This window comes from Diplotaxodon limnothrissa, linkage group LG10 (assembly GCF_057381915.1).
Source record: "Diplotaxodon limnothrissa isolate DT_005_m linkage group LG10, D_limnothrissa_male_GT1.1, whole genome shotgun sequence".
NCBI lineage: Eukaryota > Metazoa > Chordata > Actinopteri > Cichliformes > Cichlidae > Diplotaxodon > Diplotaxodon limnothrissa.
Window position 1 is genome coordinate 9,173,700 of NC_140605.1, and position 27,627 is coordinate 9,201,326.

Here is a 27,627-nt window from a genome sequence, read left to right on the forward strand (position 1 = left end):
ATTTAAGAAAGAACAGTGAGGCGTCATTTAAGTGTGGATTTTGGAATGGGACGCGGTCAGAGGGATCGTAGCTGCTCTTTTAATTACGACACGGTAAGGAGCAAAAAAGTGGTCAGGGCACCAGGATACAATTAAACCGAAGCATTAGCAGCGCGGACGAATAAAAGAGGGAAGTGAGCCTAGGCTGCGGGAATTCACTGTTTCGATCAGTTTATTTGTAACCATCCGTTGCCGCAGGCTCCCACGGACACGATGGTTTCCGAACCTCGGAGCGGAATGTGTGGAGTAGCCTCAAGTGAACAGAAATGAGCGGTGCGTGCCACGGACGAGCGTAGGCAGCGCCTCTGTGGAAAGCGGACTCAGTGTTTCTATTGTGTTATAAAGTCGAGCGGTGCACAAGATGGTTCATCCTCCGCTGGAGTTCAGCGACTGCTATCTGGACAGTCCGGATTTCAGAGAGACTCTCAAGTGCTACGAGCTGGAGCTGGAGAGGACAAACAAATTCCTCAAAGAAGTGATCAAAGACGGGAATAGTGTGATCACTGCAATCAAGGGTGAGCATGCTTAGTTAGATTGCTCTTTTTTGCGATTTGCATGTAGATTTAGGGCTCTGATGCCAATGGATCAGCATCCCCTCCGTTATTTTACGTAGGCCTGCAGGATAAAGTGTGTATTTATGTGGGAGAGGAGTATTCAGGGAGTTGTTATTGCTCTCCAGGGAAAAGCCATAAAAAAGGAGAAAGAGCTTTGAACTGAGAGGCCACAGAGCTGCAGATGTGCAGGATGACCAGCACTATTGTTCCCGAACAGCTGTCTCCTTTTTGGAGGGCTTGCATCAGTCCGTGCATCGCCTCTCCACTTCTCTGTGCGCTCATGTTTAGGTGGGACCATTCCCACTGATAGAATAGGTCAGAGCCAGGGACGCCACGCAGACGCAGAACTGTACATGCGTATATTTGGGTCAGCGTGGCACCCACTGGGGGTGATATTGTTTGTTTTGTTTGACTCACCAAGATACTGCTGTGGAAATCCTGAATGGCAAAGCTGTTCACCTCGAAAACAGAAACTGTCATTGTAGGTACTGTAGTGGTGTTGGGGGGCGGTGAGGGTCCAATAGTAAATCCAGATAATAGTCAGAGGTCACGAGTTGCTGGGACAAAGTCCATGGAAAGCAACCCCCCCCCCCCCCCCCCCCCAAACATTTTTCAATGTTCATGTCATCCTGCTCATCAGAATGCTCATGTCCTTTAATGCTTTTTCAGCCTCAGCACTGATTGTCATCAAATATGATTTCTTTAGAGCTAAAACACAAGAAGAAAGGGGGTTGGGTGCACAATTGGCTGATGAAAAGAACATTAAACGATTGTTCCACTGAAAAAAGTATGAGGCTAGATACAACTAGCCAAGTTCTCTGGACTAAATAGTCTACAGCAGTGATGTGAAGGGCTCTGTTTTGTTTTGATAGTAAAAGCCAGGCATGACGGGGATAATGTATTGCATTATCAACCACATACTGGCTGCTACACCGCTGCTGAATCCTGCCAAGGATGTCTTTCATACTTTCCGGTTTCCTATCAGGGGAAACATGAAACACCAACTTCTATTAATCTTGGCCTGTTCTTAGATTCATGAGAACTGGACTGAATTTAAAAGCAGTGTATGTAACTTGTCATTAATTACAGATCACGCTTCGTGTTTTTATTTTCTCTCTTTTTCAGGATACTCTTTGGCAGTGCAGAAGTTTTCCCAGACTCTCAGTGTGTTCCAGTTCGACTTCATCGGCGACTCACTGACGGATGACGAGATTAACATTGGTAAGAGTGATAAAGGCGCACTGCCTTGGATTGTGCTTGAGTTTTTAAGCAGTCAGAGTAAATACGTGGCCAGAAATATTCCAATTTATTGTAGTTTTTCTACATTTGTGTTTCCCCGCTTGAACGCGGTGGAAAGCACAGCACTTTTGGCTGTCGGCTGATAATGCCTCAGAATTTAGATAAGAGGAAACATAAGGCTTTGTGTGCTCCACTATAACCTGCCTCAGAGCTCGATGGAAAACGTGCATAAAGATAGGTGGAAATTCTATGAGCATAAATCATAAAGTGAGTTTTGTAAAGTTCTGAGCAAGTGTTATCTGCTGCTTTCCTAATATGTCCTCTGACTCAGCCAGTTTCGATAACACCATGCAAAAGTTATCCTCTTTTGGTGCTTTCCTCCCCAGCGCAGTCGTTCCAGGAGTTTGCTGGACTTCTGCAGGAAGTGGAGCACGACAGGATGATGCTGGTGGGTTATCAACTTCCTCCATGCTGACTGTGCATGCTGCTTGAAGTCTTGCTGGATATCGGACACCGCATTAATTTATCCTGCGCAAAAAGTGATACTGCTTTAAAGGAAACCACTAATGCATTCTGTTTCTTTTTTTTTGCTGTGATGCCATCTTTAATGTGTTCATTTTGTCACACAAGACATGTCAGTTGTGTAAAGGTGTGGCTGCATGCAAGCACTGTGAAGTGTAATGCTGGTAATCATTTTGGTATCACTTCCCCTCTTGGGTTTCTTCTTCTATTTTTGTTTATGGTTACATATTGGCCTGCTGTTGGTAGAAATTTTGATGCAAGTTTTGTCACCTCAGTTTTTGCTGATTCACACACTTTATTATTCTCCGAGTAATTAAGGCAGGCAGGTTATTATAATGGGAGAAGCAGTTCCTGTTTGACTGGATTCTCCAGATAGAGATGTAAATCTAAAACCGGAGGTCATCTTGCTAATTGAACTTGCAGCAGGTGCTCAGAACTGTGATGTTTGTTGTTTTGTTTTGTTTTGAAAAGTGTATAGATTTTTAAAAAAATTCAAAACTCTTTACATTATCTTGGAAAGTGAATCTACAAACACAGTATGTTTAGGAGCCGTCAGTAACGGTTTGTTTTTTTCCTGTCCAGGTTCAGAATGCATCAGATCTACTCATCAAGCCCTTGGAGAAGTTCAGAAAGGAGCAAATAGGAGTAACAAAAGTAAGTTCTTTGTTTACCCTGCCTTGTAAGTGACATCACGGCTCATTCCTGTAAATGGCACTGGAAGCACTCGATCTACTTCAGTAGCTTCAAAATGTGCTTCTCTGCATGGACAGTCAGGTCATTAAAGTATATATAACCCCCCTCTCCTTGCCACAAAGACCAGACAGGATGTCATAAGGTACTTCCCCGTATTTGTGTATAAACTATTTTTGAAGCACAATAACCTGTCTCCTTTGTTAAAAACAGGATATTGCAGGTGTTTTTAGTGCGTGCACTCTGTAGTTGAGAGCAGCTCAACAAATTTCTTTATTTCGTTCTAAGGTGATATCATTAAAGTTAGGATTTTATATTGTGATTATTCAAAATGACGTTTGAAAGTCTCATATTTAAAATATTCTCATCAAGCATCTGTTGATTCTGATTATTAAATGTAGCAAAGCCCTGCCCTAATAGATGTACCGCTTAATAAAATCAGGGTACATATTCTTAAGGTATACAAACAGACAAAACGGTCAAAAATTATATTAATTTATCTACAGTCAGTACTGAGAAAAACTAAGCCCACCTTTACAGTTTCCATAAGAATTATGAATGAGTAACATCCAGGTGCTGCTAATCAAACTGAGCATCGGTTTGGCACTTTGCTGCTCTACAGAAAACATGGAAAAACTAAAAAAATAAATAAATTAGGAACTACATGTTAGTCTCTACATGTCTCAGTTAGCATGTTAAATGTTAAAGTTCTTGGCAGCACAATTGCAAAAATACTGAATAAATATTTCTTGTTTGGAAGGCTTGTCAGGAGAAAGTCTCTTCTTTCTAAAAAGAACATGGTAGCACAGCGTAGGTTTGCAAAGTTGCATCTGGAGAAACCAAAAGACTTCCATAGCAATGTCCTTTGGACAGACAAGACCAAAGGGGTGTATCTTCACTTTGTAAGAGTGGAGATTTGAGCTTGTTGTGTAGCCACTGGACCTGGGAACTTTTCACTTATTGACTCAACTATGAACTTCTCTATATATCAAAGTATTCTAGAGTCAAATTGTCAGCCGTCAATCCAGTAGCTAAAACTTAGGCCAAATTGTAACATACAACAAGAGAAAGGGCTAGAGCACAGCAGCAAATCCACAAAGAAAAGAATCGAGGTGTAGCAGCGGCTGAGAGCTGTACGTAAATAAATGCCTACATGCCTCAGTGAACCGAAGCAATGTTGTAAAAAAGGGTGGGCCAAAATTCCTCCACTATGACATGAGAGACTGATAAAGCAATACAGGGAACAATTAGTTATAGCTATTAATGTTAAAGCGACTCTATCACAGGGTATGTCATACAAATTTGCATCTACTAACGTTACAATATAGCTATTGAATCTGGTCTTTGATATTTTACAGGGTTTACATTTTCAAGTTTTCACGTTTCTGTCTGTATTTGTACTCATTGTACTTTTTTATTGTCTAGTCATTTATCATTTAGTGAGCACTTACAAGAAAGCTGTAAGCTTTACCATTTTTGATTACTTTTAGCTCGCTACTTTAGCAAATGTTGGTTAAGTTATATTTTTTGAGCTTCATGAACTTGAACTTTTAAGGATTTATTCCTACTACTGTACCAAAACCGTTGCATAATGTTTATTTTATCATTTGTATATTATCAGTTTAGCTAGTGTTTTTTTGTATTTTGCTACTTTTAGCTATCTTTTTAATATTCTCAGCTCGCTTGCTAACTTTTCATGTAAATACAGTGAAAACACATTTATTTTTAGATGTTACAGCTGACAGTTGACACGTACTGGCATTTTAATATTGAGATATAATCTATAGGTTTTAGCATTAGCCTGAGCCTGACTGATAGCAGATGGCTATTAGCAGCAGATTCAAGATGGTGTGTTATCAGCTATATGTATTTTCAAATTTATAAGCCACAATTCTACAACAAAAAGAAAGAAACATGCAAACAGGTGATTTGTAAAAGTTCTCTGTTACATAATTTGACTTGCAGAGGTGACTTTGGAACTGTGAATGCAATGCAAAAGGCAGTACTGAACTGCACACTGGAGTTTGGTGGTCTCTAATAATAAATAATCTTTTTCTACAATCTGTTTTGCAGGAAAAGAAAAAGAAGTTTGATAAAGAGAGTGAAAAATATTACTCCCAATTAGACAAACACTTGAATCTCTCTGCCAAGAAGAGAGAGACTCAGCTTCAAGAGGTTAGTTGAAGTACAACAAATACTTTGCATCACTTGGGTAGGGAAATATATAGGTGAGAACCATTTTAAAAAAGATGATATTTTTGTTGAATTTTCAATAGGCTGATGAACTCCTAGATAAAGAGCGTGCAAACTTCTATGAATCTTCAGTCGAGTACGTATACCAGATACACCAGGTTCAGGACAGGAAGAAGTTTGACGTGGTGGAGCCGGTGAGTGCGGTTTTTGTGCTTCCACGCACATAACAAAACATTGAGGAAATATTCCTGGTGTCATTCATGCATTGTTTGCTTTGACTCTTGTTGTATGTAATGCACACACTCGTTGGACAGGTGCTGGCGTTTCTTCACAGCATTTTAACACTTAACAACCTGACAGTGGAGATGACTCAGGACTTCATGCCTTACAAGCAGGAACTGCAGCTAAGCTTGCAGAACGTAAGCACTGTTACCGACAATGCCATCAGCAAAATTCACTTTCCTTAAATCATATACATTGTTTTAAGTACTTTCCGGTTTTGCCTGCAGACAAGAAACAACTATGAAAGCACTTGTGAGGAGTTGGAGGAGCTAATGAAAAGGATGAAACGGCCTTCCCAGATCTATAAAATGCACAATTTTCCAATGAGGGGTTATTTGTATTGTCAGGAGAAGCGTAAGTGGGTTGCTATATGTTTATGTGGAATCTAGTTGTTTCTGTAGGCTCTTTTTAAAAAACAAAAACAAAAAAAACTGCTTTGTATTCCTCCAGGGGCTCTGGGTATGACATGGGTCAAATATTATTGTAAGTATCAGAAAGAGGGGAGAGTGCTAGTCATGGTACCTTGTGAACAGAAGACTACAACTAAACAGGTGCTGACCCACCTTCAGTAAACACCAAATTTCCTCAGAAGACTTTCTCTTATATTGTTGTCTCCATTATGTTTACTGATTACTTTCCAACTCTCTGTCCTCACCTGAAGGGCCCCATACAGCTCACACTGAAATCCTGCATCCGCCGGAAGACAGAATCCATAGATAAGCGCTTTTGCTTTGACGTGGAAACCATCGAGAGGTTAGTGCAAACAAGCTGAGAAACTGTGAGACAAAAGCCTTATGGGATAAACAGATTCAGGCAGCGAGGTGAACAGGTGGTTTACAAGGACATGGTGTGAAGGCTTAATGGAGTGTAGCCCAAACAATCCCTAAGCAAAGAGCTGGAAACAGATGGCAAACTTTCCGAGGACAGAACACAACAGGCTCATATTTATATAAGCAGGCCAGTCAGGACAACATGCATTTTAATAGCCTCATAAGCCACAGGGATTTCTGTCACACAACAGGTTTGTGTCGTGAAATCGGTAAAAATATTTGGGTTTTCTTTTTTAAAAAAAAGGTTTAAAAGCAGCTTGAATTATACATCGCTCTGAATCCTGATTGTTAACTGAATATAACTGTTGGCTGTTGGCTGTTTGAGCAACTCAAGGTGGCAGTGCTGTCTAATGTAGGAGCTAATGCTGTGAGTTCAGGCAAAGAAAAGCCTGCACAAATGGGCCTGAAAGGCAACTGGCTCTAACCTTTGACCTTAGTGGAAGTGAATTAAAAGTCAAGATTGTTACAGGTCTCTCATATCCTTTGACAATTTAGTACCTGCTTGTTTATTTGTTAAAATTACAAATTGCCGTTTGATTAGCTGGTCTGGATTTAGGGACGGCTCTGTTTCAGGTATTAGAGGTTATCCACAAGATTCCTGGTTTGATGCCGGTCCTATGAGGTGCATTACAAAGTATACATGGGCAAGATGCTGAATCCGAAATAGACCCTGATGCACAAACTGTGTGTGTGTGTGAGAGAAAATTTTATGCGTAGACTAAACTAGTTCTCTGCAGCCTTATTTAAATCATAGCATTTTGTTAACATTCTGGATTCACTGTAAAGTAAAACCACGATACCAAGGCAATAAATCATCTCCCCTTACGCACTGGTGAGAAAAATTCAAATATTTGGCACAACCGTGTGCCTGTTATGCTTTTGGTTTCACGCACTTCTGATTTCTGTTACATTTGTTTGTTTGTTTTAGAAAAGTCAGCATTTGGCTCACTCGTGTTGATGTTTCTACGGAAGAGCAGAGCTTTGATCTCAGTTTAGACGTATTCTTCCAAACTTTCTAACACAAATTATTCTGTCATCGGGAAAACACCTGCAAGCCTCATCTAACGCCTCACCTTTGGCTCAATTGGTTCCTGTCAGAGGAGCCGCCAGAGCCCCCCACCTGCACTCAAAAGTCCAGCACAAGAGCAAAATATTGTGTGCCGTGATGTTTAACCTACTCAGGAGAGTTGGTTGTAGGTTATTAATTGCTGTCTTATATTAATCTTTGCATCATATAATTAGACCCACGAGTAACTCTCCACAGTGCTCCTAGCCTCAAGTAATAGCACTCAGTAACAGAGTGAGTGTGCTGCCTGTGCACCCGGGTTAGCACTGTTTAAAAATTCACATTTTGCATGAAATTATGGTCCATTATAAATTCCAGCAGTGGAATAAACTGCAGTGTCAATGGGTGAATGTGGCTTGTAGTTTAAAAGTGCTTTGAGTGGTCAATAAGACTAAAAAGTACCTTATTAATGCTAACCTGAATACAGATTACTGACCTACGAGAAAAAATCGGAAAACTGGTCAAAATCAACAATGAGTCTTTGCTTCTAAAAGTTAAATTTCCTTTTTATCCACTCAGCTGTGAAAATATATAAGAAGTTATACTGTCATGTTTACATGCTAATGATTATTATTATTATTATTATTATTATTATTATTATTATTGTTGTTACTGTATTGATGCATTAATTTTAAATTTTCAATTCTAAGTAGTAGGTAATAAAGGGATTGTTTCAAAACTGCCTTGCACAGCCTCGTGTTGAATAATGATCATTAAAATGGATTTTGAATTTTGGAAGAGTTTTTTGGGTTTGCTTGATTAGCATAATTGGCAGAACAAGCTTTTAAACTCATTGCACAGTTGTTTTGGTTAACAATTGATTCAGTAGCCTACAAGCTGTAAATTCTGGCACTGGATTTTGTTACTTCTGCAGAGGACAGATTGCAGCAGTGGGTTTTCATCATTTCTTTATGCTTGTCTTATTTATCTCAATTTGTTCCCATCGCTGCCACATGCGATTTAATCAGCTACTTTAAAGACACTTTGTCTCTCCTCAATTGCTAAGAGAATGTGTATGATGTGTACGAGTGTTTCAACCCCCCCCCCCCCCAAACAAGAGCTGGATATTGAAACAGTACACCCTTTTAACTGAAGGATTAAATTGCAACCTTTGCCTTTTTAATGTCATTTGTTTCTGTTTCCATAGAAACACGCCAGTCACTTTCCAAGCTCTTTCGGAGGGAGACAGGAAGTTGTGGATGGAGGCCATGGATGGAAAAGAGCCTGTGAGTTTGTTTCTCATTTCATTTAGGATTATTCTGTGAAAACAGCTTAACGGCCAAAAAGATTAGCAGAGCAATTTTGTCCCTTCAGCGAGGCTACTGCGCTGGAGCCGTTTCCCTCCATGTGCAGTCTAACACGGGGCTTGTTTTTTATTTTTTGTGTTAAATTAATCCTCTTGGATGGTTGCTAAACACACATTGCCTGATGTTAACTGCATGTTTGGATTTGGATTGCACGGAAAACAAAAAAAAAGTTTTATCTTTGCATCATCAAACAGAGAAAACAATCTGGAACTGTGTGTTATTTTAAATGCTTTATGTAAAAAAAAAAAAAGCTGCCCTTTCATAATTGTTGTTTTTTGTGGGTTTTTTTTTTTTTTTTTTTTTCCCTTTTTTCCAATTTAACTTGCATGGCTGCTCAAATTTGACATTTGTTAAGCAGCGCAGGAAAAAAGGCAGCGGGTAGCTCATTATAATTTTTCTATTACATATGTGAGAGCTATGGTGTGAAGCTTGACTTTCACATGAACACACACACCTACGTACAGCTAAATGATGGCACCTGGTTAGTTAAGAGCCTTTTGCTGAATTTGTGCTGAATTGTTTTTCTTGCTTTCTGATTCTTGAAATCACATTTGGGTGTTAATGAAGCCCCGCCTCTAAAACAAAACAAACAAACACCCCCCCCCCCCCCCCCAAAAAAAAAAAAGCTGCCGACTTGTTACTCCACCATCTCTCTTCACTCTCTTGTTCAAAGTAACAAAAGTGCCTTTACTAGCAAAATTCCAGTGTTAATTCCTCTTTATGTTTGTAGATGTTATAATTTTTTGCTTTCAGTATTGCCCGCTCTCTGCAGTTCTCACATCACATCTCTTGCCCGCATGTTTTAATGCATTGGTGTTGTGTGAGACACAATGCAACAGTCATTGCCAGGGGATATGAAAATAACAGAACATGCTTTTTAGTACCCTTTTTTTTCTGCAGAGTTCCCCCTTTTCTTCTTTATATATTATGAAAGTTGCACAAGAGCTTTTCTGCCCAAAATAAGCTGGAACTGTGAATTTCCAGTGGACTGCAGACTATCTGGCCTTTAGACTTCTGAATACATGAAATTGTCTGAGTTGTAGCACTGCTTTTTTCCATTATTTTTTTCGTTCACTTTATGCAATCCACACAGTGCGGAATGCATTTGCTTTGTTTTCACATGTGCACTCACTGGTCACTTTTTGGGTACGCCTGTTCAACTCCTTACTATTGAAAATATCTCTTTAGGACTGTGAAGACATAGTCAATCTGCTAATGTTCAAACGTAACATCAGAATGAGGAAGAATCAGTGATTTGAGTGACTAAATATTGCTGATTGTTGGTGCCATAGAAGGCCAAAAGCAACTAAGAGAACCAATCATTATGTCAAGCTACACAGAAGAACATCTCTGAAGGCAAAACAAATCAAACTTTGAAGCATCTGGGGTACAGCAGCTGAAGACCACACCAGGTGTGACCTCTGTCAGCTAAGAACAGGATACTGAGGCTACAATACAAATGGACAGTATAAGTCTTTAGTGTAAATGACATGTAAGCATGTATCTGTCCTTCCTTGTATCAACAGTTTAGGCTGCTGGTGGTGTAATGATACGGAGGATATCTTCTTGGCATACTTTGAGCCCTGTTTTACCAGCTGAGCATTGCTGATCATGTCCATTCATCTTTGACCACATTGTACCCATCTTCTGATTACTGCTTCCAGCAGGATAAAAATCCATGTGACACAGCTCAGATTATATCGCACTGGTTTCTTCACCGCGACAGTGAGTTCCCTGTCCTCCCCAGTCACCAGATCTCAATCCAATAGAGGAGTTGGGGTGGAGTTTTCCATCATGGATGTGACTGCTACCATGCAATCTTCCTTTTTCAGCTGCTCCCTTTAGGGGTTGGATCATCTGCATCCAAGATTTTATGCCGAATGCCCTCACTGACACCAACCTCCCCACCTGACTGGGCTTGGGACAGGCACTGTCATGGTGTGTCGTGGTTGGGTTGATGCTGTAATGGTAATATGGACCAAAACTTCTTAGGAAGCATTCCAGCTTCCAGCATTGTGTTGAATCTTTGCTATGAAGAATTAAGGCAGCTCTGATGGCAAAAACCGGTTTATCCTGGTACTAGCAATATGTACCTAATAAAGTGGCCAGTGAGTGTGGATCTTTCTGTACTTCCTCTACTCTTCTTAGTGCACTTCTTTACTTTGATTAACTTCCACGGGTGGAAGTTGGAGTTGCAGAAGTTGACACGATTGAGCCCATATATCACAATATAATATGACACTTAGATCCCTTGAAGCCCTTGTTTTGTTTGATTTCCATGAAATCAAACAAAAGAGCTCTAAGATGCCATCATTCATGAGGCGTCCAATTTTTAAAGAAAGCAATAGAGTTTTGTTGTTTTGGGGTTTTTTGTCCACACCATCTGTCCACTAAGATTCCTGAAATTTGGCTTGGTAGCTTTTGCCATCTTTCTGACAGTTAGACAAACAGCACTGCAAACCTACCTCTGACCCAGCTTTCACTTTGGCAGAGGAATAAGAGAAAAATGTCTGCATGCACTTCTCCAAAGTTTCCTAAGCAACTAGAAATGTTGGCAAGTTTCATGCTAGCCACTGAAATTAAAGTAAGCATCTAAACGTTGTAGGAAAAAGTCCATTTTAATTGTTGGCTAATGTTCTTCTCTAGCATTAGGTTTTCTATCACATCTAGAATTTGTAAGTAATGAACAAAAAAAAAAAGCCTTGCATAAACTTGTATGGATAAACAGTCATAGATTAACTCTAGGTGTGACTGTTATATTTTACACTTCAGCTGTCTGTGGCTACAAATGCTCGCCCTGCATAAGTGTCTCTGAACAAAGCTGTACCATGTCTCTGCTGGTTTGGAGCTGGCCAGGACCTCTGACTTTCATTAAAGGGGAGGGCAGTGAGCTATTTCACGGCGAGGATCACACACAAAAAAAGTGCTCAAAGTAGAAGTGCGTCCTTTTTCTTTTTTTTGTCATTACTGTAGTTATCATGCACTTTCAATCTGCTCATGAGGTAAACTCAAACCAGAACTCAAAAATCATGCTAATATTCTTGTCAACTCCTCTGAAATCCTTCACTGTGCCTTTCAAGTGTTTGTTTCCTCTCATTTTTAAGGATTTATTTTTCATTAGTTCCACTGTGTGTTTGATTTTTTTTTTCCTGCACAATCCTCACTTTTTTTTTTTTTTTACTGCATCTTTTTTTTATTTCAGATTTATCATTCACCAATTCACAAGCAAGCTGAAAGTAAGTCACTCATCAGTTTCTTCAATGTCTAAAGCTGTAATATTATTTTATGTGGACAGATGCTATACTGTCCTACTTTCCATCTCATGCCATTGAATGCATCCATTTAGCAGTGACAAGTATGTGCTTGATAATCGTGGCTTTTTCGTAAATGTAAATTGTTATTTTTTGTTTCCACAGTGGAACTGAATGAAACTGGATTCAAGTTTGTGCGAAAGTGCATCAATTACATTGAAACAAAAGGTAAACGCTTCTGTTAAAGGATCGTTCTTGCTTTTTTTGCCTTTTTAATTTTTCTTCTTTCCCTTAAGGGGGCGTAGTTGAGTCACGTGTGACACATTGACACTACTCCGCTGGCTACTCTCTGTGAGACATGCCCTTCTTTATAATAAGAGTATTCTGAAATGTAGTATTTTTCACATTATAAAGGATTTTAATCATCACGTTGCTCTCTCTCTCTTGCTTGTTATGTGAGGGTCTATTAAATTCAGAGGTTTTTACCTTTTCTTCACATCTTCCCTTCATGCTCATTGTTGCTAAAACTCACACCCTAATGATTAAAACCTACAGTCACAGTATTTTTCTCCAGTGTCATGATTCATCTTACTGGAATGAAGCTAAGCTCTAAAAACATTAACACGTCTATGTTTTAAACCGAATACACTAGTGAAAGAAAGTGTTTTTGTTTTTTTGTTTTTTTGTATCTGTAATCAAAATCAGGGAACATCAGGAACATTCAAGGGAATCATGTGGGCATTTCCACAGCTCTCTATTTGTCCACGCACTTTTTTTTTTCTTTTGTTTTTAACCTTCCCCATTTCTTCTTCCTAGGAGCCACACAGGAAGGAGTGTACAGGACGGTTGGCAGCAACATCCAAGTGCAGAAGCTTTTAAACGCCTTCTTCGGTAAGCTTGTGAAAATTTGCTACATCTGTCCTTTTACAATGTTTCACTCTGTTAGACTTATTAACACGGCACAACAGGTTCTGCAAGTTTCAATCGGGCATGACAGGGAAACATCTGCTGACTCACTGTCTTGCTTCTGGAAGGCTCAACCTTAAAATTGCTTTAAGCTATATCCATGGTAGCCAGTAGCTGATCATTTTAGCCATGTTAGTTTTATTTAAAACAGATCAATTCAATTCAATTTTATTTATATAGCGCCAAATCACAACAAAAGTCGCCTCAAGGCGCTTCATAGATACAGAGAAAAACCCAACAATCATATGACCCCCTATGAGCAAGCACTTTGGCGACAGTGGGAAGGAAAAACTCCCTTTTAACAGGAAGAAACCTCCGGCAGAACCAGGCTCAGGGAGGGGCGGCCATCTGCTGCGACCGGTTGGGGTGAGAGAAGGAAGACAGGATAAAGACATGCTGTGGAAGAGAGACAGAGGTTAATAACAGATATGATTCAATGCAGAGAGGTCTATTAATACATAGTGAGTGAGAAAGGTGACTGGAAAGGAAAAACTCAATGCATCATGGGAATCCCCCGGCAGCCTACATCTATTGCAGCATAACAAAGGGAGGATTCAGGGTCACCTGGTCCAGCCCTAACTATATGCTTTAGAAAAAAGGAAAGTTTTAAGCCTAATCTTAAAAGTAGAGATAGTGTCTGTCTCCCGAATCCAAACTGGAAGCTGGTTCCACAGAAGAGGGGCCTGAAAACTGAAGGCTCTCCCTCCCATTCTACTTTTAAATACTCTAGGAACAACAAGTAGGCCTGCAGAGCGAGAGCGGAGCGCTCTAATAGGGTGATATGGTACTACAAGGTCATTAAATCCATTCCATATTTGTAATGCTGACAGTTAGCATCACTTAAATGGACCATAATTTACAGAATTAACTTCAAACTAGCCACTGAAGCCATAAACTCAGTGTTTTGAAGTGAGAGAGCAAGGGATCTTAAGGGGTCATTTACTAGTATGTCTGCCACTGGGATATGTTTTTGCAGCCACAGGCTGTACATAAAAGATGGATTTGTTTCCTTTTTTTAAAATGTCCAGCAGGGGGCGACCAATGTGGTTGCCAAAGTGCTTGTGGTTCTGCAATAGACCATATCTATTGGTCTAGGCCATATCCTCCTGACAACTGAGGAAAAAAAGAATCTTTAAATGTAACTTTTTTGTGATTTCCTGCCCCAAAAAACACATGAGATATCAATGGAAAGCCAAGGATGTCCTCTGTTTAGTACACCGGCACTTGGTAAGGTAGCTCAAATAAGTAAAAAACAAAAAAAGAAATGGCTATTATAGAGGACATAAAGAATAAGCTGGTTCTCAGAAGATTTCAGATAGAACGTAAAGTTAATTTTGTAAATTATGATGCCTTTTAGAGTCAGACATAAAGATAAAACAGGATGTGCTCAATGACTTGTCAATCACAAGTCGCGGGCTGTCTCTCTTTCAGCAAGATGGTGACAATGAAAACGGTCAGCTCCAGGCTTCACTACAGGATGCCACAAACCAGTTGGTGAAATCACAGTGGCTACATCCATCAGTTATGACACTTCAAGCTGGGGGCAACCACGTTAGTTTAAGGCACCTTGGCCAGGGCTTTCTTTTCAGACTCAGAAACTATGCCTTCATTAGGGTAGAACATTTCAGGTTCAATACCTGAAATAATAATGTGTTTCATAGTAGTGGTGTGAACTTTCTCTGTTTACTCTAGGCTTTCTGCTCCATTTTCCTGTGTGTGCTCAAACAGAAAATAGATCAAACCAGACTTCATTTAAACATCAGTGCATTCAGATCTGATGGATCCCCGCAGCCACATGACAGAGATGTGGAAATTACTTTCGATTTTTTGGTCAGATTAAAATGAAATTAACTTTAGGGATTTAATATTCTTGGTGATAAACAACCTACAAATAATTCAAATAAAAAAAATTGAATTGAATTATTATAAATACAGGTGCTTTATATTTTAAGGTTAAAAACCCTGCAAGACTCCAGCATTGTGACAATCCCCTGCAAGCAAGTGCTTGGCAACGGTGGGAAGAAGGAAGAACTCCCTTTTTAACAGGAAGAAACTGCCGACAGAACCGAGCTCAGGGAGGGGTGGCCATCTGCTGCCACTGAATAATTTTCAAATCTCTGTTCTTTTAGTTGCAATTGAGCAGTGCAGAATAGACTTGGCAGCAGGTTAGGATCACGCATGAAAACATTTATATATTTTCTGCATTAGTAGCTGAATGCTAAACGAAGTCGGCACATTTTGCACTGCTGCAACTGTAGTTGACAATTTGGTGAAAAAAAAAAAGAAAGCATCTTTTCCAGCCAATTTGAAACCATAACCTGCCCTGGATCAGGTCAGGACAAGTTGCTATAGTAACTGACCAGGTAAAGCGAGAGCCACCTTCGTGATACTTAAAACTCTGACTTTGAGCTCACCAGACCTCACTAACACATTAATGTTGCTTGTAGTAAACCCCTCTGTTCCTGATGACAGTGGGTCCTTTGAGGTTGCTGTAGAGCTGGCGTTCTCCCCCAGCTGTGTGGGGAGATGTGTGTAAACATAACTGTGAAGGAATGCTGCTGTTGCTCTTTTTTGTCAGATGTCCTCAAGATGCTTATCTGTTATACAATGTGGTCCACACATGTCACATCTAGTTAATGTCTTTGAGTAATTAAGGTAGCATGAGCCTTTTTCCTGCTCTTTCATAGACTCTGCAAACCCAGGAGATGTGGATCTCCACAGCAGCGACTGGGATGTTAAAACAGTCACAAGTGCTTTGAAGTTTTATCTCAGGTATGTGTGTGTGTTTACATATGACATTATATTATATTATTATTATTATTATTATTATTATTATTATTATTATTATTATTATTATTATTATTAAATGCCTTTTAATTGGTCCAGGGTAGGGCTGAACGATATATCGCATTTGCGATAATATCGCGACATGATCAAGTGCAATTTTCTAACCGCAAAGGCTGCGATTATACTCTGGACATGTCCAAATTCATGGGCTGCATCCTCCTGAGGCCGCATTTGTAGACCGATTACGTCACAGCGACGTGCCGAAGGCTGTCCAAATTACTACCATATCCCAGAATTCATAGCGCGGCCCAGCCAAACTCCAGTTTCCAACAATGGCGGCCGCTACTAAGTTTTAAAATTACTCATACTAATCTTTCTGGGTCACAAAATAAACTTTTAAAATATTTTCAGGCGAGAAAGTAGTTGTGTAAACATCAAATATCTGCTCGGTTTATCAAGATATCCCATATTTGCAAAAGTGCTTCGACGTTTTCAGAGGCGTCTGCTACCCACCAGCTCGACAGCTAGCCGGGAGCTCGAGGGTTACTGATGCAGCCGAGAACGGCACAACTCCCGGCACATCATTTTCAGATCACCGCGGAGTTTCGCTGCTCGGGTTAAACGTGATATATAAGTCACTTAGACAACCTAAAAATGTTATTGTTGGGCTTTTTTCAGTGTTTTGTTTGTTCGTGAGTAAATCGGTTTGGCTGAGATTAAAGTTATTAGATTAGATAAAATAAAACTTTATTAATCCCCCGGGTGGGTTCCTCCTTGGTTTTCACACAGCTGACTAAACGTCAAACAGAAAACTTATTAAACAGAAGTATGAGACAGTCGAGAATTTACGCCAGTGTCTGGTTATATTTTAGATAGCAAGAAGCAGACGGCCGAGTTTATTAAACTCCACCGAGACAGCGGTGACGCTAATCAGAACTAGACCGTCCAATTTCACGCCTTTAAATTTTAAAGGCGTGTTTGTGTGTGTGTTTATACAATTGCTATTATGTTTGCACTTTATGTGTAATGTTACTGACTGCAGAGATCAGTAAGATGTGTGTATTTTTTATTTATTAGTTTTATTTATTTAATATTATTTTTTAATTGAATGACTGTCTAGTAGTTCACAGATGTCGAAAAACTGAGTGTGGTAAAGCCACTGATTTTGTTTATGTATATTTCTGCAATCTGCACATTGTACTGACTTTCATTTTAATGTTTACACCAGGGTTCCTTGTCAGCACTTTATGCTCAGATGTTTGTAAGCTAAAAATAAACTATTGTGTATGTTCAAATATACTGTTGTGATTGAAGAAGTTAAATAAAAATGTCAGTCATCAATTCATGCATCACCTCATGTCATCATAACAGAGGTCTGTCTTCCAGGAAAGAACAGTTTAAAATTAATGTAATATAGTATTTGCCATACTATATGATGTATTGCTTGTCTTTGTTTAATAATACAGAAGACAAAGACCTTAAAAAATAATCGCATATCGCATCGCAATCGCAATATTGGGGCAAAAAATCGCAATTAGATTATTTTCCATAATCGTTCAGCCCTAGTCCAGGGTCAGATTTGTTTATATTCTTACATGCACTTTTGCAAAATATATAATCACAGGGTTGTAAAATCCCCAAAGTATTTTTCCAGCATTGATTGTATAATATTTACAGATGTGGATCTGCACATCTGAAACACATTTTTATTACCACATTAACAAATGTGGGCTTGACAGAAGATGCACTCGCTTTCTCTCGCTCTCTGTCTCATTACTTTCTAGTGTAACTCTATACTGAGGGAATGCTGCTTTTTGGCTTTGTCGTGTTTTTAATGTGGTGAGTTATATTGCACTTGTGTGTTCTTATTTATTTGCAGGAGTTTGTCTGAACCTCTAACGACCTACAGTCTGCACAGAGACCTCATGTGTGCTGCAAGTAAGACGTGTTTTGGAAGTGATGCATTGCTAAGACCGGGGAGGTTATGTTCTAATGTGTGCCTCCTCTCTAAAATCTTTCCTTGAATCTAGACTTACCAAAGGCTTGTGTTATGTATATTAACATGGTCCAATCCAGTTGGTTTTCTGTTTAACTATGCCAGGGAAATGGAAAGTTAAAGAGTGACATGTGCTTTTTGCACTTGTACTTCTTTAAGTACAAGTGCAACACTATACAACTCTGGACACTAAAGGAAATCTGAGACTCCTATTTGTTTTTATCTGTCACACAGCAATACTGTAAAAACCAAGAAGACGATGACTTTAATAGCATCAGCCTCATTCTGTCAGGATGTTGCATTAAGGCAGCTGGTGGCCTCAGGTTCCTGGAAATGCCATTCATTATAGGAAATGGGGGGCTTCTCGTTATATGGCCTGACATTCTGGAGACACTCTTTTATTAGTTTCACGACGGTGCAGAAAGGCTGTTGCCCAGTCCATGCTCTCTCAGAAAGTGATGCTGTTTTTGGTTGTGATTAACACAGAACGATTGATTTTATTGAGATGACATAAAAGGAAAAGGAAAATGAAATGATCATGATTTCTATAACTTCTTGTCTGTGTGACAGAGTCAGATAATCTGGACATTCGACTGAGTGAAATCCATTCACTTACCTACAAGCTGCCAGAGAAGAATCGGGAAATGCTGGAGATGCTTATAAAGCACTTGGTGAAGTAAGTGCGAGCTTACTCGAATGCGACTTGCACTGCAGCTCTTCCTGTCGTTCTAGAAGGAGCTCTGTTCGTGTGCCACTGGCTGTTTTGAGTTAGTGTTTTACTCAACCCAGCCTTCCATTTGTTGACAGCGTGTGCAGCCACAGCGACGAAAACTTGATGACTTCTTCAAATATGGCGGTTATCTTTGGGCCTACGCTAATGAGAGCAAAGGAGGAAACTGTGGCGGCCATGTTGGATATCAAGTTCCAAAATATCGTGGTTGAGATTCTGATAGAGCACTGCAAAAAGGTACGGCTGAAGTGATGTCGTTCACCCAGAGAGTTGTGAGACCATTAAAATTCATAGGTATATTAAGCTATTACTGTTGGTGCTTTGCTTAACGTAAAGTAAGAAAAAGGGGGAAAATTGAAAACGTGGCTCAGTCCAAAGGTAATAAAATCTACCTACCAGCACTAATCAACATGTTGCCTCCTTTGTTTTGGAGTGTAAAACACAGCTGAGGATTTCTTTCCAAGCTCTTCTTTTTTTTGTCTTGGCAAGGCTGCTGAAGGCTTTGGAGTTTCCTGTACATAACTGCCAGTAAAACAGCAAATTGCTGTTTTTATGGTTTGGGTTTTATATATGAGTTGACTAAAAAAGTCCTCAGGACTGAGCCAGGCTATCTGACTGTCCTGCTGGTTGCTCTACATCTATGCTTTTAAAGCGACTTTGCGTAGAACAAGCAGCTTTGTGTTTGTCACCGCTCTAGTCATTAAGTTACTACTTTGGTATTTGTGCTTTTTTTTTCTCTCTTTGTTGTTCTATGTTAATGTCATTCGTAAGAAAAAAAATACTTTTCTAGTTTATTTTTTTCTTTTTCATGTAAAGACTTTTTACTTCTTTCAGCTGAGACTCTGTGGAGCTGAAAAAGTAGCCAGTGAACTAAAGTGTTACTGTGACTTTTTTTCTTTTTCTTTTTTCAATATGGTTGCAGATCTTCAGTCATATGCCAGAGGACAGCACTGCCCCACCTGTCCCTCCCCCGCGGATCAACCCGAGAAAACGGCAACCCATCACAATCTCCAAGCGACCGGCTCGTGTTTATCAAGCTCTTAGTCACGAGCTTTACCAGCACACTGAGAGTAATTATCAGCCTCTCTTGGCCTGATTGTCACCATCATCCTCATCATTATCCCATGCTGTCTTTGCTGAGCATACAGTAGATTTTTTTTAAAAATGTTGTTTTAAAATATATTAATTAATTCATTTTATTCTTTAAAAAGACTCGTACCACAGCGTACCTGCAGGGTCATTTCTTGACATTTTCGAAATAGGATTTATTGGTGTGTGTGTGTGTGTGTGTGTGTGTGTGTGTGTGGCAAAGCAGTTATTACATACTTCAAAACTTGGAATTTGTTTGTTAAATTAAATTCTATTCTGTTTCTCTTCTATTATGATTCTCTATCTGTATCATCTTCAAATGTTGTTAGAAAATAATTTGGTGCTTCCTTTTTTAAAAAATAATTAATTTTGAGCACAAATAAATGTATCTACAATTTGATCTCACGTTAATCTTTTTTTTTTTTTTTTTGTCAATTACTCAGGCTAAATCATTCAATTTACTGCTTTATTGAATCTGTTGCTAAGTGAAGTGGCTGTAACTCTTGTCTTTTCATAGACAGTGCGAGAGAAAGTTTGGGTGCATGCAGCTTGCTATGTTTGCATTGTGTGCGTTATGTGGCCAAATAACACGGTTATATGGTTAATCCAGAGCTCGAATGATCAGTTTCTGTGCATTGTAATTATTCTAATAATAGTACAAGTTTACCAGATTAACGTCACAGAGTAAAATATTTCCATATAACTTCATGCTTTTAATTTACAGCAACCAAACTGTTAATGTTGCTTCTTTGTAACAGATGGTCAGAGTGACAATTCCAACGTGGATGATGAAAACCCAGTGAGCCCCACTCCCATACAGCGTCAAAGGAGACAAGTATTAGTACCCAGAGCAGCTATCCGTCAAGACAGGCAACCAGAATCTGATGCTTCTTCAGCAGGGAATGGGGAGCCTGGGATCTACGTGAGCAGGGTGCCATCCTTTCAGGGCAAAAAAACACCTGCAAAAGGAGCAACCACCAAAGAAGGTGATTTAATGGAAAATTCCCTATCTCATACATGCTCGTCAGCAATGAAAAAAGGCCTCTTAGAGGACAGAGGGATACACAGAGTATGAAAAGCAAAGTGGTAGTTTATTATGGCCAAGATCTGGGTAGTCGAGTCTGGAAGAAAATGTTCAACATTCTCAGGCAATGCATGTGGCTACATGTAGCATTTAAAAATCATTAATCTTTCCCATTGACTTGCTCTTTTATCATTAACATGTTTCTTTTACTTTTATACTAATAGTAACAATCATGCCTATTGTGTTGGTTTACGACTTTGTGTGTTTCAGCTTGTACAACGGCTGTAACTTTGATGCCGCTGTGTCTGTCAATTTATTATTTAATTATACACTGCTATAACCTTGGGAAGTAAACAAGTTTAAACTGAGCTTTTTATTTGTTTAAAAAGAACTCTATGGCAAGAAGCAATCATAGTAGAAGATCTCCAGAGTTAATTTATGAAGCAGAGTGTTATGCAAGCATTTAGAGTGAATGAAGCAATGAAGCATGGCAGTCGCTTGGTTGCAGATTTTAAGCTTTTTCTCATTTGTTAACTGTCCATCATATGAATTGAAGTATTGATTTTAGTTACCAGTGGCCTAAGATGGCCCATTTATAGTATTTATGCACTCATAAAAGCCTTATTTGATGAAAAAAAAAATCTATTTAAGCAAATGTTGATTACACTATTTTTCTACAGCCTGTGGTGTTTAAAATATCAGTATTACATGACATCATTTCATGCTTTCACTTGTAATGTCAAGTGTATTGTCTTTACTGAATATATCAGGAGTTTATCTCAGATAAATAACTGCACAAATGCACTTTATGTGAACTAGTCCAACCCACAATCTCCTGAAATCTCCTGAAAAAAGGGTTATTTTTTTCAGGAGATTCTGATGGTCTGACCAGAACAAGGTCCACGGAGAAACAGCAGATTTGTAGACCCCCAGTTAGGCCTCCTGAGCCACCGTCCAGGTTCCCCGCTCCACAAAAGCTTCCAACTGCAGCCAGCAGTGAGGGCACAACCACATCCTAGTAAGTACTCTTCATACATGCAAAAGTCTTACAACACATGCTTATATATTTAACTGCAGTGTGTGCAAAATTATTGAGCTTAAATTGTGGTTGACATGAAAATTCCAGTAACTCAGCAGTGCACAATGCCACGTTAATTAAACCACAAAATAATAGTTATTATGACACTAATGCTGAGAGACAGGCCACAAGTTGGAATAAAAACAATGAAACCACAAATCTGTTCTGTCATCGCTGCAGACTACTGATAGTGATGTCATCATGATGTCTCTTTAAGATACCTTGCACAGCACATAAGTCTTCAGTTAATGCCATAGAGCTATACAGCTGATTGAATTAACTTTAGGAACTGTAATGAAGCGTATTGTGATTTTTTTTTTTTTTCTTTTTTTTTTTTCTCTCCACCTCTGGAGGTGGAAAGAGAACAAAGACAGAAATAAAAGGATAGTTATGAACTAGGCTCCATTCATCAGGTGAAAGGAACATGACTGCAGCTCAGCAATGTTTCTAAATAAGCAACTGTTTGCTTCAAAAAAATTGCCACATTACTAAATAAAGATAGTATCTGTTGCTGCCTCCAAAATAAGATTTGTCAGATTTAAGTTGTTTTTCTTGTTAGAGTATAATAATACAGAGCATGTTGGCTCTGCTTAAAATAAATGACCACAGCTGCAACAGCAATGACTGATGGCAGTTTTAAATCTTAAATGCATCATATTGTCTGTGTACAGTGTCAACATCTCTACTATTTTTTTCCCCAGCGTTGCATCTAAAACAAAGTTTTTTGAAAACGCCTCCAGGCAAGTCGGCAGGTATGCTTTCTTATCAGGTATGCATGCATGTATATATTTTTACATGACAGCTGATGTTCATTTAAAAAAGCTTAGCAGAAGGTGAGACTGATTTAACAAATTCATGTGTACAACTCATTGTCTGTAAAGCTGTGTACATGTTGTTTTTTCCCTGTAAAATTAAAGACAGTCAGTCAGATCATAAATAGCAATCTTACTCCTAAGACAATGCCATGATTTTCTGAACTACTGTTGGACAGCTGGACACAGACAGCTTGCAGCTAAATACAATCAATGCTCTAGAAGGCTCTCAAAAACCCACTCAGCATTGCAAAATCTTAATTACATTTTTGAATAAATACTAAATATGATTTCCTAAACTCTGAAATGAGATTAAATTTTGTACTGCAAGCTGTAGAAGTATAGTACCCTGTATTGTTAAATGTGACACATTTAAGCAATGTTAATTAAAATGGATTGCCCTTTATTAAAAATAAATTATGTGCTTTTAGGTGTTGTTTGCAAATGCAGAAGAAGAGCTAGGGTTTAAAAATATGAATAGCTTGCATATAGTAAAACCTTGATTTGACAGTTACAAAACCATGATATAGATATTGGTAAGTTTTGAGTTGGAAAGGTTTGGACACAGTTATTTTGAGGGCTGATCTAAGTAATTGCATACGTCTCTGTAATGGTTTCCCTATTAATATACAAAATAAACACAACATGATTTACTATTGTTTGCAATAGGCAAGGTAACACGTGAAAAGCAGCCGAAGGTTCAAAGTTTAAATTTTTTACATTAATGTGCAAAAAAACAGTTTCATTATTCTTTTTTTTCTATGAATCCTTAACTTGAAGATCTTTTGTTTTGATACAAACAGATATGTTGGTAGCGTAGTGGTTAACACGTTGGCTTAGTAAGCGAAAGGTCACTGGCTTCAATTTCAGCTGGAAACACAAATCAGGAAGGGCATCCAGCATCTATTCTGTGTCCTTGCTCTCATCTCTTTACCCTGACCCACACACAATGGCTGCCACTCCCTGAGCCTGGTTCTCCTAGAGGTTCCTTCCTGTTAAAAGGGAGTTTTTCATTCCTGCTGTCACCAAGGGCTTGCTTTATAGTGCTGATTGTTGGGGCTTTCTCTCTACTATTGTAGGGTCTTTACCTTACAGTATAAAGTACCTTGAGGCGACAGTTGTTGTACCTCGGTGTTATATAAATAAAATGTAATTAATTAATACATTAAAATGTTGACATTGAAAATGTGCTAGAATAGTGTTCCTCCTATTCAGGTGTCACTGAATGTAATTTGGGATTACTGTTGCCCAAAGCTGGCTCTGTGTGAGAGTCTTTTCTTTGACTTTTATAAATACCTAAAGCATCATGCAACATACAGAAGTAATTTGGTGAAGCATTACTATGTGGATCAGTTGGGATCTGATGCTTGGCTATGTTTTGTGTACTTGTAAACAACCGCAACATTTAATAAAGGACACTTTGAATATGTCAAATTTATGCATGTGTGTTCGTAAGTGTCTGCATTGTTAGTCGGATAAACTTTCCACTCCTACTTTTTTTTTTTCCCCGGTTGCGATATCACTCTGATTTTTCCAACTTGGTAAATCTGTCACTTTGTGTGTCAGGTGTTCTACTTTTTGGATAATTATTTATAAATTCAAGTTTACTTGGTTTGCTCTCATTTGGAGCTTGCAGACTGTGTGTTACGAGTGTGTGAGAGAGAGTGTGTGAGAAATAAAACAGCCTCACACACACTCGTGGAGAGATGGAAAACCTGTTCCTATGGGCTCTCTTAGGCTGCCCCCTTTCACAGTCCCTTTTGTGAGGTGGAAAAAGACACACATGTTCTTTGATTTGCAAGTTAAGGTCCTTGCCGTTCACCCTGTAGCTGCTATAAATAAACAGTGTCCAAATGGGAAGAACTAGTGGGAGTGTTATCAAAGAAAGATTATATCCTCATTGTTCTTTAGAGCGTTCCCTTTGAAATTGATGTTCAGTTTATATAAACACGACAAAAAGGGAGGCTAAGCAGCTCGTAAACATTCAGTTTTTGAAGATGATGTCTTGGCTTTGTCAGGACATCTTTTGGGGTGTTCCAGCTATGCAGTGGCTAGTACCCAGTTGGTGCTGGCTGTCTGATCCCACAGAAAGTACTGGAGCATAAACATAGCGTTTCCTGTATATGTGGCTGTGTAGAGTAGTTAGAGCAATTTTGAAATAATGAAAGGACCTAATTAACTGAGCTAGACTGTGGTGCAACCTAGGATAAGGTGGATAATGGAGGAGGTGGATAATGTTTACCATATGACATGGATGAATGTTCCCGGTCATTTACCCGATTAGCAGGTGTCAGTGGGAGGCAGTATAGGAAGAATTCAAACCAGAGGAGAAACTGTTTTTTTTCTCATGCCAGGAAGCCTTGGATCCTGACATGTATGCTGAAGTTAAATTTAACACTTCACTTTTTCACACCTTCCTAAAATTGTTGGGGACAGCAGACACCCGTTCATGGCAGAGGTATGCCCTGATTGCAGACATCTCTATGAGCATGATGAAGCGAGACTGGTTTGAAAAACATATCAAGAGCTCAAATTGTTATTTGGCTTCTGAACTGCCCAGATTTCAGTCAGATCTAATATCTGTGGAATGTGCTGGGGAAAGAAAACAGCACACAACTTGCAGAACATGGATATGTGCTACTAATGTCTTAGCACCTAGTGTAAGAAATGTTTTGTAAAAACAGTAAACATTCTGTTACAGATTATTGTTTAATAGAATTACATTCACAACAAGTTGTGAAAAGCTGGTGAAATAGTGTTTTAAACCATCTATGTGTTTGTAATGTTTTTGTTTTTGGTGTTTTGTTTTTTTCTCTTCTATCTTAGTCCAGCGGGTTCACCATCAACATCGGCAGTAACGACGGTAAAAAAAGAGGTAACATTAAATAGATGTATTCAGTATTTGTAATGCTCTTCAGTCTTTCTCAAAGTAGTAAACTGACATACTGATGCTTGTGGGGGATTCACCTGCCTTCACATTGTAACACACTGGGTACCACTTTAATGCTATGTTAACATTTTAAGTTTCTATGTAGTAAGGTGTAGTCTGTCAGCTCCGGAGAAGAAGAGAAGCTTTCATATTGAATACGTTTTAATGTGTGTTCAGTGTCATTTAATGTACATTTAAATGCGAAATATTATTACTTTTTTCCCGCTTTTTCCCCAGTTTCTTCAACTCCTTGTGTTAAAATATAATTAGAAACAGTTCCTGACCAGGCGTTAGTATGTTAAAGCTAAGTGTATTATAATGTGTATTTTGAATTTATAGTGTGTTAGTTGTGATTGTCCACATGCTCACTTACACTCTCACCCATTACAGATTGGCAGCAAATCACGATGCTCTCAGTTGATGGATGTACAGTGCTGTGAAAAAGTATTTCCATCTTAAGTCTCCCAATACAAGCACATAACCTTAGCTACGGAGGCTGCTGTAGGACAAACACCTTTATCAGAATTTAAGACTGTACTCTGTAACTGCTCCAGACCACCAACATGTTTCTACTACTATTTCTGTATAAAAAAACTTTTTTGCACACACTAAATTTGAACATATTTGAATAATATGAAGTATAATATGAAATATTTAAATAATATCAACACTTTATGTACTTCAGAGTTTTAATTTTTACCCTGGATCAAATATAAAAACTGGCCACCGTTCATCTTCGGTGAGTGCAGGTTGTCAGCCTACTGTTTATCTCAGATGTCAACATGTGTCCATTTCTGTTTATTTTGGAGGAGAAAATTCCCAAAGTATGAGTTGATGAGTGAAAACTGTCCACTGACAGTTGTTGCTAAGGATATCATGAACTTTTCTCTCAGTAAGCATTGCTGTTTTTTGCCACTGTTAGCCAGCGTTTGAAGTATATCTAACACGTGTTTTTTTTTTTTTTTTTTTGGGTTTTTTTTTTAAAAACCACTTTAGCCTAACATTAGCTGGCATAACCAGCTGTTGTTGTTTAGCCAGCTCAGCTGTCTGGAGATGGGACGGTTGCATGTCTAATCTGCTGACAATTTCAGGAATGAATAAATATATTTATGCACTGTTTTTGTACGTTAGAGCCCTGACTGCAGTTCAGAGGCTTGAGGTGAGGAGCAAGAGCAGTGGTGTTTGAGGAGAAGGAAATGATTATAAAATGATGATGAAAATATATCCCCATTACACAAACATATACATTATACATGACCGTATGATCATTTAGCATATGTACAAATGTTAACATTATAGCTTGAGCTAGTTATGATCTATCCTATGGTCTGTCCCAGCCCTACACTGTATATCTTTAATGGATTCATTCACTGTTTATGAGGACACATTCCCTCAATAAATGCAATAATAATATTAAAATTTAGTTGACGATCTGAAACGTGTAACTGTGGCAAATATGCAAAAAAAAGTACATACAGCTTCTGTACATCACTTCCTGGTGTAGTATGACGTTTGTGTAGTATGCTGTGCAGTGGATGAAGTTTACATTTAAGATTTCAAACAGCAACACCAAACGACTGGTGACTAAAATGTTCTTACATTCTTTCCATATTTGAAAGAGGCTGTCTGTGTTCCTTTTTCTAGGAATTTAAGTGAGGAAGATGTGGCTGACATCATGTGACCTTTGGGAGCACATCGAGCTGGAGGGAGTCACCACTAATGAACTTAAATCAATCCAGTTTGTGTAAAAATAGACTGAGGAAATAGCTCTTAATTGAATTACTTGGTGTAAGGATCTTGTTGTGAAGTGAAGCCGTAGCAGACTGACTTTTTAAGGAGTTCGCAAAGTTACTGGTTCTGTGTTCAGTTAGCATTCCAAAGTTAGGCTGGAGTAAAAATAATTTACCTTTGTTTATTTTGTTAAATAAAATCTCTCTTGTCCTTTTACAGTGTTTAATAGTTTGATTTGGTCATGACACCAACTGTGTTTGTCGGGGTAAACTGCAGTGCTGGTTATAACTTGTTGCTAACACAAATCTCCCAAAGAAAACTAATTCATTTAAAACTGCCTAAATTAGTTTAATCATTGTACATTAGTAAATGTGAATTTTTACTCTCGCTAGATTTTGAATAGGATTATGAAGTGGCCCGCGTATTATACTTGCAACAAGAAAAACTACAGTGTGTCGTGTAAGTTCTTTTGCCAGCTAAAACATTGACACTGATCAGAAAAATACTATTTT

The 27,627-nt window shown here is 38.7% G+C and overlaps 1 protein-coding gene across 1 annotated transcript; it reads left to right on the forward strand.

Moving 5' to 3' along the window:
- The first annotated feature begins 26 nt into the window (after positions 1-26).
- Positions 27-27,428, forward strand: ophn1 (oligophrenin 1). Its single transcript, XM_085363397.1, has 24 exons — positions 27-554; positions 1,719-1,814; positions 2,219-2,280; positions 2,937-3,008; positions 5,118-5,219; positions 5,321-5,431; positions 5,552-5,656; positions 5,747-5,873; positions 5,970-6,070; positions 6,181-6,272; positions 8,563-8,641; positions 11,925-11,958; positions 12,139-12,201; positions 12,790-12,864; positions 15,627-15,711; positions 17,606-17,664; positions 18,293-18,398; positions 18,530-18,689; positions 19,375-19,522; positions 20,300-20,527; positions 21,436-21,583; positions 22,345-22,395; positions 25,282-25,330; positions 27,029-27,428. The coding sequence occupies exons 1-24, from the start codon at positions 401-403 to the stop codon at positions 27,038-27,040; spliced, it is 2,319 nt and encodes a 772-aa protein (XP_085219523.1). The 5' UTR covers positions 27-400; the 3' UTR covers positions 27,041-27,428.
- Positions 27,429-27,627: the final 199 nt, after the last annotated feature.